The sequence below is a fragment of the Euwallacea fornicatus genome, chromosome 11, assembly GCF_040115645.1.
Source record: "Euwallacea fornicatus isolate EFF26 chromosome 11, ASM4011564v1, whole genome shotgun sequence".
Classification (NCBI taxonomy): domain Eukaryota; kingdom Metazoa; phylum Arthropoda; class Insecta; order Coleoptera; family Curculionidae; genus Euwallacea; species Euwallacea fornicatus.
In genome coordinates this window covers 5,186,892-5,202,149 of record NC_089551.1, presented here as the reverse complement: position 1 = coordinate 5,202,149, position 15,258 = coordinate 5,186,892, and the positions used below count along the sequence as shown (strand labels likewise).

Here is a 15,258-nt window from a genome sequence, read left to right as displayed (position 1 = left end):
CATTCGGTGGGGTCCTTGTTTACAAATGTATAATCCAACCTATCTGGACATATGGAATTGAACTCTGGGGAACAGCCAGCAATTCAAACGTGGACATTATTCAACGGTTCCAATCAAAAACTCTACGCACGCTAGCAGGAGCTCCATGGTATGTCAGAAACGCCACGTTACATGACGACCTCAACGTGGAAACTGTCAGAGAAGTGATCCAGAGCCGTTCCGCTAGATATCTATCCCGCCTAGACACCCATCCCAATCATCTGGCCATGAACCTCTTGGATTCTTCAACATATTCCTCAAGATTGCGTAGATTCAACCCTTTGGAGCTAACTGACAGGTTCAATAAATCACAGGCCTGACTGTAAAGACAGCCACCCCTAAAAGCTTCGATACTACATAAATCCAGTTGCTGAATGTCCTTGTTGTGTTATTGTGACAGATTGCAACTTAAAATAAAATAAAATTAAAAAAAAAAAAACATTCGGTGGGAAAAATTGAGATTTAGATCAGTCTCATAGAATCTCTCACACAACACACAACGCCTCTTCAACATCTCTCCTATTCTCTTTTTAACTCCTACAGTCTTAGTAGGATCCCAATACTGCTCTCAATTCATGTATCATTTGCCCTGTTCAAGGAAAACTTCCAATTGTAAAAGTTTCTTAACAATCGGTGATCGCTTGTGTGTTTCTAGTTTGCTCTAATTTTACAATTTGTTATGACTTTTGTCACTTGTACAGTAATATTGAAAATTTAGTGAGACAAATACAAGTGTGTTATGTTCTGTATCGATTCAGCGCCAAATGAGCTGTGGTCCTTCGAACAAAATTAAAATCTACGCAAAACAGATACAGTTCACCTCGGCACTGCCAACCAACTGTGCCCCCCTTGTGTCTAAGGTGAGACTGCAAAAGAACAAACGCAAACTTGCCCCGTACAGAAATGATGAGTGAAATCATTTTGATCAATCCCAACTTTTTATATTCTACATGCTTTTCTGACGAATGCATATTCTTTCTAAATGATTTCGTCAACAGACATATTTACAAATATTGGAATTATGTGAATCCGATAATTATGAGAAAACAGCATTCATAGTATTGAGAAAAATTGTGCGCATGGGCTGGAATTTTGTGAAATCATATTGTTGGACCTTTTTTTCTACTTCATAACCTGGCGGCTGAATCTTACCTCAATCTATTTCATTACTTCATCTATCCTCAAATTGTGGATACCTCAAACCGACAATCAGATCTCAAAGAATTATGTATTTTTTCAACAGGATATCGCTCCGCTACACTATGCAATTCCGATACGGAGCTTCTTTGATCAACATTTTCCCGAACACTGGATGGGTAGAAAAGGTTTCATTGAATGGCCCCCAAGATCGCCTGATTTAACACTATTGGATGTTTCCTTATGTGGTTAATTAAAAAATGTTACTTGTAAAATGGAATCTACCTCTTTAGAAGATCTTCACTACCAAACGGTGAGAACATTTGGTGGAATAACTCCCGAGAGATGCCACAAAACGTTCGGCAAGAGGTTGAAGAAAGACTTTATGATTGTATGGAAGTAAATAGGTCGCAATTTGAATACTTAATTAAATAATATATTGCTAAATTTCTTATCGATTTATTTCACCGATATTTTAAAATTAAATTTTACAATATTTAAGGCCGAAACAAAAAAATTTAAACATACTTGCAAAAAGATTAGAAAACCTTTGATTTGATGTGCCACTTGACTCCGGTGTCATTTGAGATCTTTGAAATGGTTGCCACCCAATTTAGGGAGATGATTACGAATTTATTATCTGAAAATGTTTTCCTGAAAAGTAAAATAGACGTAACTCGGTGTTTTCCGAAGAATATATTTCATTCGAGATATTTCAGGTGGACTGTTTTAAATGGACCACTCTGTATATTATATCCTTCAGGCTTTAAAAACTTTTCTGTTGCTCAACGTTAAGGCCAAACTACCACCTAATTCGAATTTCTTCCTTATTCTAGCAATGTTAGCTTTGTGCATTATCCCAATGTTGCATCTCACTGCTACAGATCGAACTAAAAGCTTTTCGTTTCCAACACAGTGATTTTTCCCTTATTCTCTTTAAGTGATAAAATTATTTTTTTATTGACGATGATGCCTTCTATAAACATAAAAACAATAACACGAACGAAGTTATCGTAGAAACAGGATTCCCTTGCTTAAAATTCGTTTTGCAATGTTGACTTTTCATCAATTTAGAATCTTTTTCATCCACGAAATAGAACTTCACGACTGTTTATGAGATTAACTAATTACGAATAGAAAAATAATAGTGTCCACATTCGGTTATTCGAGTGTCCGTATATAGGAAAGGGACTTATATTACAAACTGTATGATCAAAATAGGTTTTAGCGAAAATGCCCGACTAAAAGAAATGTCCACTTACTAGAGGTGTCCGCAAGGAGAGCTTTCCCTCTATTTAAACAATACACTAACTATACATTATGAAATTTTCATTGTATTTGTTATTATTTAACCACATCGGTGCATGCCACTTGTATCAACACAAGATGCACCTAAATATCATCATATGTTGTGGAAAGTCACTATTCTCAGAAAAAAAAAATCTTTTACCCTAGGTAGATAGGAACCACCTAGAAATTTAGAGAATATAGGTTAAAAATAGATGCCGCACGGATTATTTTTGGTATTTGGGATATAACACCTTTCTTAATAGTCTAAAATCCCTGGGTACCTACTTGGAGTACCTGCACCTCATCACCTTGACAAACCACCAATGTGACCATGCTAAAAACATTCCTTCAAATACCGATGGACGAAATATAACAATTATTCTAACTTAAACTAAATTAAATTATATTCTTATAGTCAATTGGACATCATTTGCAGTGCAGAAATATAAAAAATTATTAACAATCATCTGGTTTATTAAAAATGTTCTCAGAAATACTATATAGACTTACTGTTAGATATTCAATTGAAAAACTGCTTTAAATAACTTCATATCCGTGTAATATAATAAATCGAGTTGAATTAGAGTATGTTTTTCAATTCCAAATATTACCTTCAAACCTAAGGGTTCAAAACAATTGACCCTTCCTCAAGCTGATCTATAGGGTGTTTCAGAAGGAAATGTACAAACTTCAAAATGTTATTCTACATTTAATTCTAATTATTAGGTCGTGTAGTATGAAATGAGTAGATTCTCGAAATACCACATTCAACTGCGAATAACTTCACTCTAAATCTATATTTGGACTTGACTTTTTTATGTGGAAAAGGCACATTCTTCCTCTTTCGATCAGAGTTTAAAGTGTTAAAAAGTATTGAAAACTTTTATTTTTATAAAAATTTTTGTGCAGCCATGCAAAATAGTGAAATTCGTGTGTTAATGAAATATGAGTTCCACCGTGGAACCACAACAGCTCAGACGGCTCGCAATATTAATGATGCGTTTGGTACTGAAGGCACTTCACAGCAAACAGTATCTCGTTGGTTCATGAAATTTCGTTCTGGCAATTTTGACCTAACAAATCAACCACGTGAACGACCTGAAACTCAAATGGATAACGATCATCTGAAAGCCGTGGTGGAAGCGAATCCACGTCAAAGTTCGTTCGAATTTTTGTTCGAATTTTTGTTCGAATTTTTGTTCGAATTTTTGATCGAATTTTCGTTAATATTCAGTGTAACCAAAAAAACAATATTGACTCATTTGGCTGAAATTGGTAAGGTGAAGAAGCTGGACAAGTGGGTACCGCATGAGTTGAGCGACATACAGAAAGAAAGACGTCTCGAAGTTTGTGCTTCTGTGTTGTGCCGGTATAATAACGATCAATTTTTGAATCGGATTGTTACTTGTGATGAGAAATGGATCCTTTATGACAATACCAGACATTCATCGCAGTGGTTGGATCAAGATGAACCACCAAAACATTGTGCGAAAAAAAATCTTCATCAAAATAAGCTTATGGTGTGCGTTTGGTGATCCAACGCAGGTGTCATCCATCACAGCTTCATGAAACCTGGTGAATCGATTACGGCTGATGTCTACTGCCGCCAACTGACCGAAATGATGAAGCAACTGACGGTTAAGTAGCCAAGATTAGTCAATCGAAGCGCACAGCTATTGTGGCACGACAACGCACAAGTCACCTTGGCAAAAGCTACAGGAGTTAGAATTGGAAACTCTTCGTCATCCACCGTATTCACCCGACTTAGCACCCACTGATTACTACTTCTTTCAAAATTTGGATAACTTCTTGGTAGGGAAAACATTCAACTCTGACGAGGCTGTCAAAGCTGCCTTCCACGAGTTTATCGACTCCCGGCCTGCAGGCTTTTACAGCAGGGGAATCAATGAACTTCCCGTTAAATGGCAGAAGTGTATTGATAATGGTGGTGCATATTTCGATTAACAATAAAAACATTTCATATGAAAAAAAAATTACTAAAATTTCAATTCAATTTTACTCATTTCATACTACACGACTTAATAAAAAGTTCCTATAAACATACCACCTTGATCAAAAAGTTCCCGGACTAACCACCGAGCTACGCTCTCATCATTCCTATTTGAGTTCTGTTTTTTTGTTAAATTGGTACATCTGTTGTTGATATTCCCTCTAAATTTTAGCGTCAAAGTTTGAAATTTGCAAAAGTTACGTAGCGAAGAGTACATCTATCTCTGTGTTTTGGCGATTTTTACAATTTTAGAAATGGATTTAAATTTGCAACAACGAACTTGTATTAAATTTTGCGTAAAAAACTGATTTAATGATGCGCGAACGTTGGAAAAGTGTGTCGGCAACGATTCTCTAAAGAAAACGGTCGTTTACCAGTGGCACGAGCGATTCAAAAGTGGTCGTAAGTCAACCAAAGATGATGAACGCCGTGGCAGACCATCGATATCGAAAACCGACGAAAATATTGATAAAGTCAAAGACATGTTGGTCAATAACCGCAAATTAACCATCAGAGAGATAGTGGAGGACGTGAGCATTGCCTATGAATTCATCCAAAACAGTTTGGTTAATGATTTGGGTTTCAATCGTGTAGCAGCAAAGTTGGTGCCAAAAGACCTCAATTTCATACAAAAAAGAGACCGTGTTGATGTCGCAAAAGACATTATTTTCGAGGCTGAATCCGATCCCACATTCATCAAAAGGATCATTACTGGAGACGACACGTGGGTTTATAAGTACGACACGCAATCCGGACATCAGGAAAGTGAATGGCGTTCACCAAATGAGCCGACACCAAAAAAACCACGTCGTTTTCAGTCAAAAAAGAAGGCAATGCTCACGGTTTTCATGGATTACAACGGTGTAGTGCATCATGAATTTTTTCCAGAAGGCCAGACAGTAAACAAAGAGTATTATTTGGGCGTTATGAGACGTTTGCGTGAAGCAATTCGTCGAAAGTGATCAGAATTGTGGACAGAAAACTCGTGGATTTTACACCATGATAACGCACCGTCGCACAGTGCCATCATTATTCGTAATTTTTTGACGAAAAATGTAACAAATACCATTCAACAGCCACCGAATTCACCTGATTTGGCTCCCTGTGACTTCTTTCTGTTCAATCGAGTTAAAAAACCATTACGGGGAACGCGTTTCAGCAGCCGAGAGGAAGTAATCGAAAAATCGCAGGAAGCACTGATGGACATACCGAAAACCGAATATAAAAAATGTTTCGAGGATTGGATCAAGCGCTGGCATAAGTGTGTTGCAGTCGATGGGGATTACTTTGAAGGGGACAATATAGATTTAGATGAATTAACTTAAATTTTTAATTTTCTGAATAAATTCCGGGAACTTTTTGATCAAGGTGGTATGTCCGGAAAAGCTTCGTTTGGGATACGGAGAGCAATAAAAGTTAATTTCGTAATTTTTTATTTAAGTTTTCAAAAACGGTTGTTGGTATTTAAAAAAAAAATTGGCAGAGAAGAATTCGCCAATAAAAATCATCTTTTGCAATGAAAGTTAATAGTCAAATCTGTAAGCAGTGGCGTGTGCAACACCATTGTTACAATAAAATGGATAAAAAAATGGGGCGCTACTATTTTTTTGAATACGACTTGCTGATTTTTTAAATTCCCACTCATTTTACTAAAACAAAGATCTCTTTAACATTTATTAAGAAGTTATGTGTCATTTTTGAGAAATAAAGAGCAGTAAGATTAACAAGTTGTCATATATATTAAGATAGTTGACATTTATACATTTTTAAATTTCTTTTCAACACAGTAATATGCTTAAATCATAATATTGTTTTAGTATATACAGGGTGTCCGGATACTCCGTGTACAACGCTCTATCAGATATAGTACAACTCATAATAAGTCGATTTAACTAGATTTGCCTTAGTACAAAAGTTGATAATAACGGAGCTACAGGGTGTCAAAGTTGAAAAAGGAAATCAGATTTTCTTTCATATCTTTTGACTTCTTCAAACTAATTTCACGAAATTTTGTATTCAGGGGTTTTTTGGGATGAGAAATTCAAATTTATAAACGATTTTGATGTATCTTCTAGAGGGCACCACAAGCGACCATTAGGACACTTTTAAACCGTCAAAACTTTTTTCTGCCACAGTGTATGTCAATTTCGAATAGAAAAATCTTTTACCCTATCTTTTCTGCTTAAAAAAGGTATACTTGTTAAATGTCGCTAAAGCCAACTGTTTAAAAGATATTTGCAATTTTATTAATAGATGCAATTTTTATTTCAAAGCATTTTATTACAAACATTTCATAGCAAATGCTCAAAATGCGCACCATTTTCTTGCATACACAAATTAATTCTTTTCAAAAAATTAAAGTGCATTCTCTGCATAACTTCTGGCCTATTTCTCACATCGTTAACTGCATTGAAAATTCTATTATGTAACTCTTGAATATGATCAATTGATGTCGAATAAACTTTTGATTTCAAAAAACCCCACAAAAAAAAGTCACATGGCGTCAAGTCTGGGGATCGTGGAGGCCATTGTACTGGAGCGTCATTTCCCCTTCCAATCCATCTCCTAGGAAATGTATTATTTAAATATTGTCTAACATTGAGGGTATAATGTGGAGGCGCCCCATCTTGCATGAACCACATGCCATCACGAATTAATAACGGTATGTTCTCCAACAAGTCCGGTAAAGTTTCATGAAGAAAGTGCAAATAACTTTGTCCATTTAATCGATTTGGCATCACAACAGGCCCAAGAATAATATTGCCTATTATTCCGGTCCATACATTAACTTTGAATGTATGTTGATGATGAACTACTTTGAGGGCGTGCGGATTTTCATTACTATAAACATGTTCATTGTGAACGTTAGTTATGCCGGATCTAGTAAAGCAAGCTTCGTCGGTGAAGAGAATTTTTTTACTGAAGTTCGGATTATGGACTTGCTGATTTTGAATAAAATGACAAAAAGCTAAACGACTTCCAAGATCGATCGGTAAAAGATCTTGTACTTTTTGGATATGGAAAGGGTATAATAATTCTTCTTTCAAAACTTCGTGAATTGTACTTTTGGGAACTGCTAAGTTGTCTTGTAAACGTCTGGTACTAATTCTCGGATCTTCTTCGACTCTATTTAAAATAGCTTCTTCATTACCTGTTGTCCTAGTTGTCCGGATTCGACCCCCGTCGATTCTTTTCGGTTGAAAACTTCCATTTTCACGGAGTCGCCTTTCAATATTTGCAAACGTTTGATGATTGGGTGTTCGACGATTTGGAAATTTTTCGTGATAAACTCGAACACTTTCCCGGCCGTTTTTATTGCAAAATCCATAAACCAATAACATGTCAACTTGCTCATTATAGGTGTAAGTATTCATTGTGAAAAAGCGATAGTTATTGACTTGATAAAACTTCAGTATTCTAATAACGTCAAAAAGAAACTAAGACGTGCAGTGTTATTTTCATTTGTTTACTTAAACGTCTTCAGGGAAACAACAAAAAACCTAAGTTACAATACAAATAAAATGGTGAGCACCTTCAGCATTTGTTATGAAATGTTTGTAATAAAATGCTTTGAAATAAAAATTGCATCTATTAATAAAATTGCAAATATCTTTTAAACAGTTGGCTTTAGCGACATTTAACAAGTATACCTTTTTTAAGCAGAAAAGATAGGGTAAAAGATTTTTCTATTCGAAATTGACATACACTGTGGCAGAAAAAAGTTTTGACGGTTTAAAAGTGTCCTAATGGTCGCTTGTGGTGCCCTCTAGAAGATACATCAAAATCGTTTATAAATTTGAATTTCTCATCCCAAAAAACCCCTGAATACAAAATTTCGTGAAATTAGTTTGAAGAAGTCAAAAGATATGAAAGAAAATCTGATTTCCTTTTTCAACTTTGACACCCTGTAGCTCCGTTATTATCAACTTTTGTACTAAGGCAAATCTAGTTAAATCGACTTATTATGAGTTGTACTATATCTGATAGAGCGTTGTACACGGAGTATCCGGACACCCTGTATATACAGGGTGTTTGGTTCACCGATACATATCCGAAAGGGGGTGGTAGGTGCGATGATTTGGAATGTATTGAACCATATATACTATTATACAAAGTGTTACGCATTTCGAGATATCGTCATTTTTCCAAATTTTACCATTTTCGCTGTTTACTTCCATATAAGTTAAAATAAAAATTTAGCTGAATGTTCGATCTGGCTCTACCTTTTTTCACATAAACTTGAATATGTATTTTATTGATATCAAACATCTAATGAAGTCTACATATTAAAAAAAAAATAATGTAGCCTTTTAAAGTTCGAAAAAGAAATTTCTTAAATATCAAACCTTGACTTTGTAAGCGAATACAAGAAAAGGTGCAAATGAAAGAGACGTTCAAATATCTCTAAAAACTTATTGAACTAATGCTCTTTCGAATGATATATTGAAAGACTCAGATTTAATGTCGCATAAGATATTTAATTAAAAAAAAATTAAAAATGCGGATATGGCGATTTAACAATATGAATAAAAATTAATTAGTAATTATTATTTATACATTAATTATACTATTTATTTAAGATTAATTATTATGCTCGAAATGAGATCCACCATTTCTGATACAACATCGGCATCTTCGTCGCATCTCTGTGGTGGTTACTCCTAGCTTCATTTCAACCTTCATGACTTTTGCTGCCCTATTAATTTTTTGAATGAGATGGTCTCGATCGTGAATTTCTTCATTGTATACCAGTTCCTTCATTCTTCCCCAGATATGATAATCTACTGGGGTCAGATCCGGAGATCTAGCAGGCCATAATATTGGTCCGTTTCGCCCTATCCATCTTTCGGGAAACTGATTATTTAAAAACTCCCTTATTGTTTTCCGATAATGGGCAGGACATCCATCGTTTTGAAATATGATTTCCGTTCTTACATCTAAAGGTATATCGTCCAAAATATCTGGTAAATGATTTCTTAAAAATTCTAGGTAATTTTCGCCATTTAAATTGTCTGGCAAAAAATATGGGCCAATCAAAAGCCTGCCTATTATACCAGCCCATACGTTCACACTAAATTTATGTTGAAACGAAGTTTCTTTTTTCATATGCGGATTTTCTTCAGCCCAATAATGCAAATTATGAAAGTTGGTAAAGTGGACCAATATTATGGCCTGCTAGATCTCCGGATCTGACCCCAGTAGATTATCATATCTGGGGAAGAATGAAGGAACTGGTATACAATGAAGAAATTCACGATCGAGACCATCTCATTCAAAAAATTAATAGGGCAGCAAAAGTCATGAAGGTTGAAATGAAGCTAGGAGTAACCACCACAGAGATGCGACGAAGATGCCGATGTTGTATCAGAAATGGTGGATCTCATTTCGAGCATAATAATTAATCTTAAATAAATAGTATAATTAATGTATAAATAATAATTACTAATTAATTTTTATTCATATTGTTAAATCGCCATATCCGCATTTTTAATTTTTTTTTAATTAAATATCTTATGCGACATTAAATCTGAGTCTTTCAATATATCATTCGAAAGAGCATTAGTTCAATAAGTTTTTAGAGATATTTGAACGTCTCTTTCATTTGCACCTTTTCTTGTATTCGCTTACAAAGTCAAGGTTTGATATTTAAGAAATTTCTTTTTCGAACTTTAAAAGGCTACATTATTTTTTTTTTAATATGTAGACTTCATTAGATGTTTGATATCAATAAAATACATATTCAAGTTTATGTGAAAAAAGGTAGAGCCAGATCGAACATTCAGCTAAATTTTTATTTTAACTTATATGGAAGTAAACAGCGAAAATGGTAAAATTTGGAAAAATGACGATATCTCGAAATGCGTAACACTTTGTATAATAGTATATATGGTTCAATACATTCCAAATCATCGCACCTACCACCCCCTTTCGGATATGTATCGGTGAACCAAACACCCTGTATAATCTTTATTTCATACGAAATAGGCTATCGACCATACTGGTCTTTCTGCCCTTGTTACATAGCCAAGTGCCTAAGTCTACACAAAGAGTGGTCAAAACGGTATACATTTGGAGATGTAAAAAAAAAAAAAAAAAAAAATTGTATATCTTCACTCAGTTCTTCGTGCAACGTATTAGGAGGGGAGAGAAAGTGGGAATGTCGTGTTTGTCGTCTGAGGCAAAGTGGGTTAAGTATTGTCCAGTTGTGTCGGTTGTTTTTCCATTTTGTCTGTATTTGTGATAGTCTGTCCGTTATTTTTGTCATGTTCGTACGCTCGTATAGTAATTGTGTGGAGGGGTTGTGCAGAGGATTATCAGGATGTCTTATTTTAGTGATGAGTCTCAGAGCGATTTGTTCTGTTGTCTGTATATGTCTTTTGGTTTTTTCGGTAGCGTTTGTTCTCACTATATGTCCGTAGTCTAAAAGGGGTCTGCAGATCGATTTGTAAATTCTTGTCGCTGTCTTCGTGCTGATTCCCTTGTTTTTGTATGTCAGTGATCGAAAGTGTTTTGTTCGTCTCGTAATTTCTGTCCTTATGTTTTGTACATGTTTGTTAAATTTCAATTTGTGGTCTATAGTTACGCCCAGGTATTTTACGTCGTTAGTGGGGTGTATTGTATGTCCGTCTGCTGTAAGTGTCGGGGAGTTTTCCTTAGTTCTGTGATTTGTCAGTAAAAGCTGGTTCTTAGCGGGATTCGGTGTTAGCCTCCACTTATAAAACCAGGTCATAGTGTCGTCCATTAGCATCTGCAATCGGTCTACGGCTTTCTTTGTCGTTTTGTCATGTACTACCAGCGCCGTGTCGTCAGCATATTGTAATATGTACGCCGTTAAGTCTATGTCGTTTTTGTTCAGTAAGTTGTGGTTATAAATGTCGTGGCAATATATGTTGTAAAGTAAAGGGGAGAGGGGCGAGCCCTGGGGCAGGCCTTGCTGTGGGGAGAACGGGAATGAGAGCGTGTTATCAATTCGAACTTCAAGTAGTCTATCGTCAAGTAAATTTTTTACTATGTGAACTAAGTATTTCGGTGTGTTAAGTCGGTGTAGTTTGAATAGAAGTCCTTTATGCCAAACACTATCAAAAGCCTTATTGATGTCCATAAATAGGCAGGCTGATTTGTTGTTGTTTAGTTGTGTGGTCTGTATATTGTTCGTCAAGGTAAAAAGAGGGTGAATTGTTGATTGCTTCTTCTTAAATCCAAATTGGTAAATCGGTATGTGTCGTGCTAAATGTTCGTCAAGTCTGTTTTTTATGATGTTTTCAAATAGTTTACTTAAAACTGGAAGCAGCGTAATAGGTCGGTAGTTCTGTACTTGTGAGTTGTCTTGTCCGTTTTCCGGGATCGGTATAATTATGCCTCTTTTCCAACAGTCTGGTATTGTGTTATTGGTCATATGGTGGTTTAGAGCTCTCAACATTACATCGTGGGATTCTGGTGTTAGATTTTTTAGTATTTGGCTCTTTATCATGTCCTTTCCTGGTGCTGTATTTTTGAGGTGGGTCAGTCCTTCGTCGTATTCCGCGTCAGTAATTAGATTGTTTAGGTTGTTTGGGACTGTCTCAAAGTAATTGTCGTACCAGTCGTTTATCTCTTCCCATGTCTGTTGGTCAAAGTTTGGGTTGGTTGAGTTACTGAAAGTCCCCTGATAGTGTCTGGCGAATGCGTCAGCTTTTTGTTGGTCTGTGTACAGTTGATGTCCGTTTTCGTGGATGTATGCAGTGATATTATTCGATTTGTACCGAGACAGTTTTTTTATTTTCTGCCAGTACGATTTGCCTCTATCGTTTTCTATCTCCTGGCAAGCTTTCAGCCATTTGTCCTGTCTGTATTCGTAAATTAGAGTCTTGATATTTCTGTTGAGTTTGTTTAGCGTCCGTTTTAGTTCATTGTCCTGTAATAGTGTATACTGTCTGTATAGGTCTCTTTTCTGTTTGATTAGCCTCAGAATAAACCTCGGCAATGCGTGCTGAAAGAAGCTTTTTTTTATCAGTGGTGTGTATTTTTCGACAGCCTGCGTCAGTTGTTGTTGAATCGTCTCAATGGTTATATCGCCTGTTTGTACAAAATTGTGTATGAATTGTTTTACTTTGTCTAAATCTGTTCTCTGTAGATTAAGTTTTTTATTTGGTTCTATGTTAGTCAGTGGAGTTTGATCAATGTCAAGTTCAAAGGTGATTCCTAGATGGTCCGACCCAAGCTCGTTTGTCAATTTCACGTTGTTGATATTTATGCCAAGGTTTTTTGTATGTAGAAAGACGTCAGGTGTAGAGTCCGGGTTGTCAGGCATTAAAAACGTTGGTGGAGTTTCAACTTTCACAAAGTCAGAGTTTCCGAGGAATGTTTCAAGTTGTCTGGTTTTATTATTGTTCATGTTTAAGTCTCCAATGATAATTGAATATTTATAGAGGCATGCCTTGGTCAGTATTGTCTGTTCGATTGGTGAAAAAGGATGGATATATACGAGGAAAATGTGGATTTTGTCGTCTAAGAAAGGGATAGTGAAGTGGATGCTATCGTTGAGTCTGTTGTTAAGTGTTGGTGGGTTGGCCTTTCCAAGTTTGATCTTGGGATTTGCTAGTACGGTTGCCCCTCCCCTAGCATTGTTTATAATATTGCCGTGTCTACATATATATTGCCAGTTTCTGTAGCGTGGTGTTTGTCCAGTCTTTGTCTTGGTTTCAACAAACAGACAGCAGTCAATGTCGTTGCGTTCTATGTAATTGTATATTAAGTGTTTCTTGTTGTTCAGTCCATTGATGTTGCTGTATATTATTGTGAAGGCTGCAAATTTGTGATGGTCTGTCGTAGTTGGTCCTGTGGTTCGGTATGGGAGCTGCGGTTAGGTTCTAGGATATCAAGCATTAAAATATACATATAACTTCCGAAAAACACAACCGAGGTGTCAACTTTGAAGTCATCAATAAATTGTTTTTTCAATTTTTTTAAAAGCTCATCTCGGTTGATGTTATTTGATTTGTTAATTTGGTGTTTATATTTATTGATTATATAGTCGTGTGTGGTTAACGGACAGTGAATTCTGCTTTGTTCTTTGACTGACTGTGACACCTCGGTTGTGGTTCTGTTAATACACTTAATTTTCACATTAGGTATTCCCTCGATTGGTGCGGTTGGTCTTTTCGGGCACTTTCTGCTCCATGCTGCGTGTTCTTCTGAATTGCAAGCGATGCATTTTGGCGGCAGGGGAGATTTGCATGTTGAGGTTGAGTGAGGGCCCTGACATTTAGTACACTTTATAGGTTGCTTGCAGTCTTCGGTGCGATGTGAATATTGATTGCATTTGCTGCATGGAGCAGGCACAGGTGGTGGCGGTTTGCTCTCCACCACCCTGAACATACGGCCCAGGAATTGGACCGTTCGACCGTTCATCAGTTTCTCATATGTTGCTAGGTCTCCAGTAATTAGTCTAATCATATATGTCAGGGTGTTTCTGGCACGTGAGATTATTCTTTTGGTCAAACCAATTTTTTCTAGATTTTGGCGGAATAAGTCGTCGCTGATTTCGAGGTCCACTCCGGTCACAACGACTGAGTAGGTGGGTATTAAAAGGGGGTTGGCCGTTGAATTTGATGTGTTGAGGGTGGAATTTGGTGAAGACGTGAGATTGAATGACGACACGGTTCCGCTGTTGGTCAGCGTCATCAGGCCGTTTGTTGTTGTTTTCTCATCATTTGTTTTGATACGGAAAGTTTTTTCAAGTTTGATAATTATATCTTGATTTCCCGGAACCAACTGCTCCCATCTGAGGGCGAACTCCAGTCTCGAGATTGTTGTCTTTAAGTACACAGTGAATGTGTGTGATTTGTTGGTAAGTGGTTTTTTTCCTGTGATCTCGATTGTTGTTTTTGTTTTGGGTGATGTTAATGTTGATTCTGAGGTTGTTGGCGTTGATGTTGTATCCATATTATTGGTTTCGGCAGTGATTTGTCTCTCGAGAGCTGGTCTTTTCGTTTCAACTCGAGGAGTGGTTGGAGTAGTGGGTGCGGATTTTGGTTTCCTCCCACGTTTTTTCGCTCTAGGCACCTGAAAAGGCCCGTCCCGAGAGCCCTGATCCGATTCGGATTCAAAGGAACTCCCAGGATCCATGATCCTTGAAAGAGAGCGCGAATAGATCGTATATATCGATGCGTTTTACGGGTTGGGTTTTTAACTCGACCGCACGACGGGATAAAAAATTGTTTATGTTTAGGCACTATTATCAAGCGATACGTCCGATCCGTGCGAATGCTCGGTATCTCCCATTGTTTTAGTTTTTAGCCGTTTTGTCGCATAAATTTGTCTTTAAATGCAAGTTCTAAAATGTCAACACCATTTACTTACGGTAATTATGCGGACATGGTGTTTCCTTACGGCTTTTCAAACGGCCACTGCTTACAGATTTTAGGTATTTTCATTTTAAAACATATCTTTTAAGGACGAGTTCGTCTCTACCAAATTTCTTTAAAACACCAACCACCGTTTTTGAAATTCTTTAAAAAAATCAAAATCAACATTTATAGCCCTGCACATCCTAAACGAAGCCTTTTCGAACATATTTTCATAAGAATACTTTTATGCTTAGAATTAATTATAGAATAATATGTTGAAATTGGTACATTTCCTTCTGAAACACCCTGTATATTTATCACTTATTTTGCAAGGTTGTATAACATATGAGAAACAATTGAACAGTTCTATGTTCTATTGGATGAAAATTCCCTATTCAACAAAAAGTTTCTGATGAGTTAAGATAATTTTATCCTTTTGAAAATTACTGCTTA

At 36.3% G+C, this 15,258-nt stretch overlaps 2 protein-coding genes across 2 annotated transcripts; one reads left to right on the top strand and one right to left on the bottom strand.

Annotated features, from left to right (window-relative positions):
- The first annotated feature begins 4,959 nt into the window (after positions 1 to 4,959).
- Positions 4,960 to 5,802, top strand: LOC136342050 (histone-lysine N-methyltransferase SETMAR-like). The gene is made up of 2 exons (XM_066287486.1): positions 4,960 to 5,376; positions 5,554 to 5,802. The coding sequence occupies exons 1-2, from the start codon at positions 4,960 to 4,962 to the stop codon at positions 5,800 to 5,802; spliced, it is 666 nt and encodes a 221-aa protein (XP_066143583.1).
- A 7,315-nt stretch (positions 5,803 to 13,117) lies between these two features.
- Positions 13,118 to 14,584, bottom strand: LOC136342049 (uncharacterized). Its single transcript, XM_066287484.1, has one exon. It carries the CDS (start codon positions 14,582 to 14,584, stop codon positions 13,250 to 13,252), a length of 1,335 nt encoding a protein of 444 aa, XP_066143581.1. The 3' UTR covers positions 13,118 to 13,249.
- Positions 14,585 to 15,258: the final 674 nt, after the last annotated feature.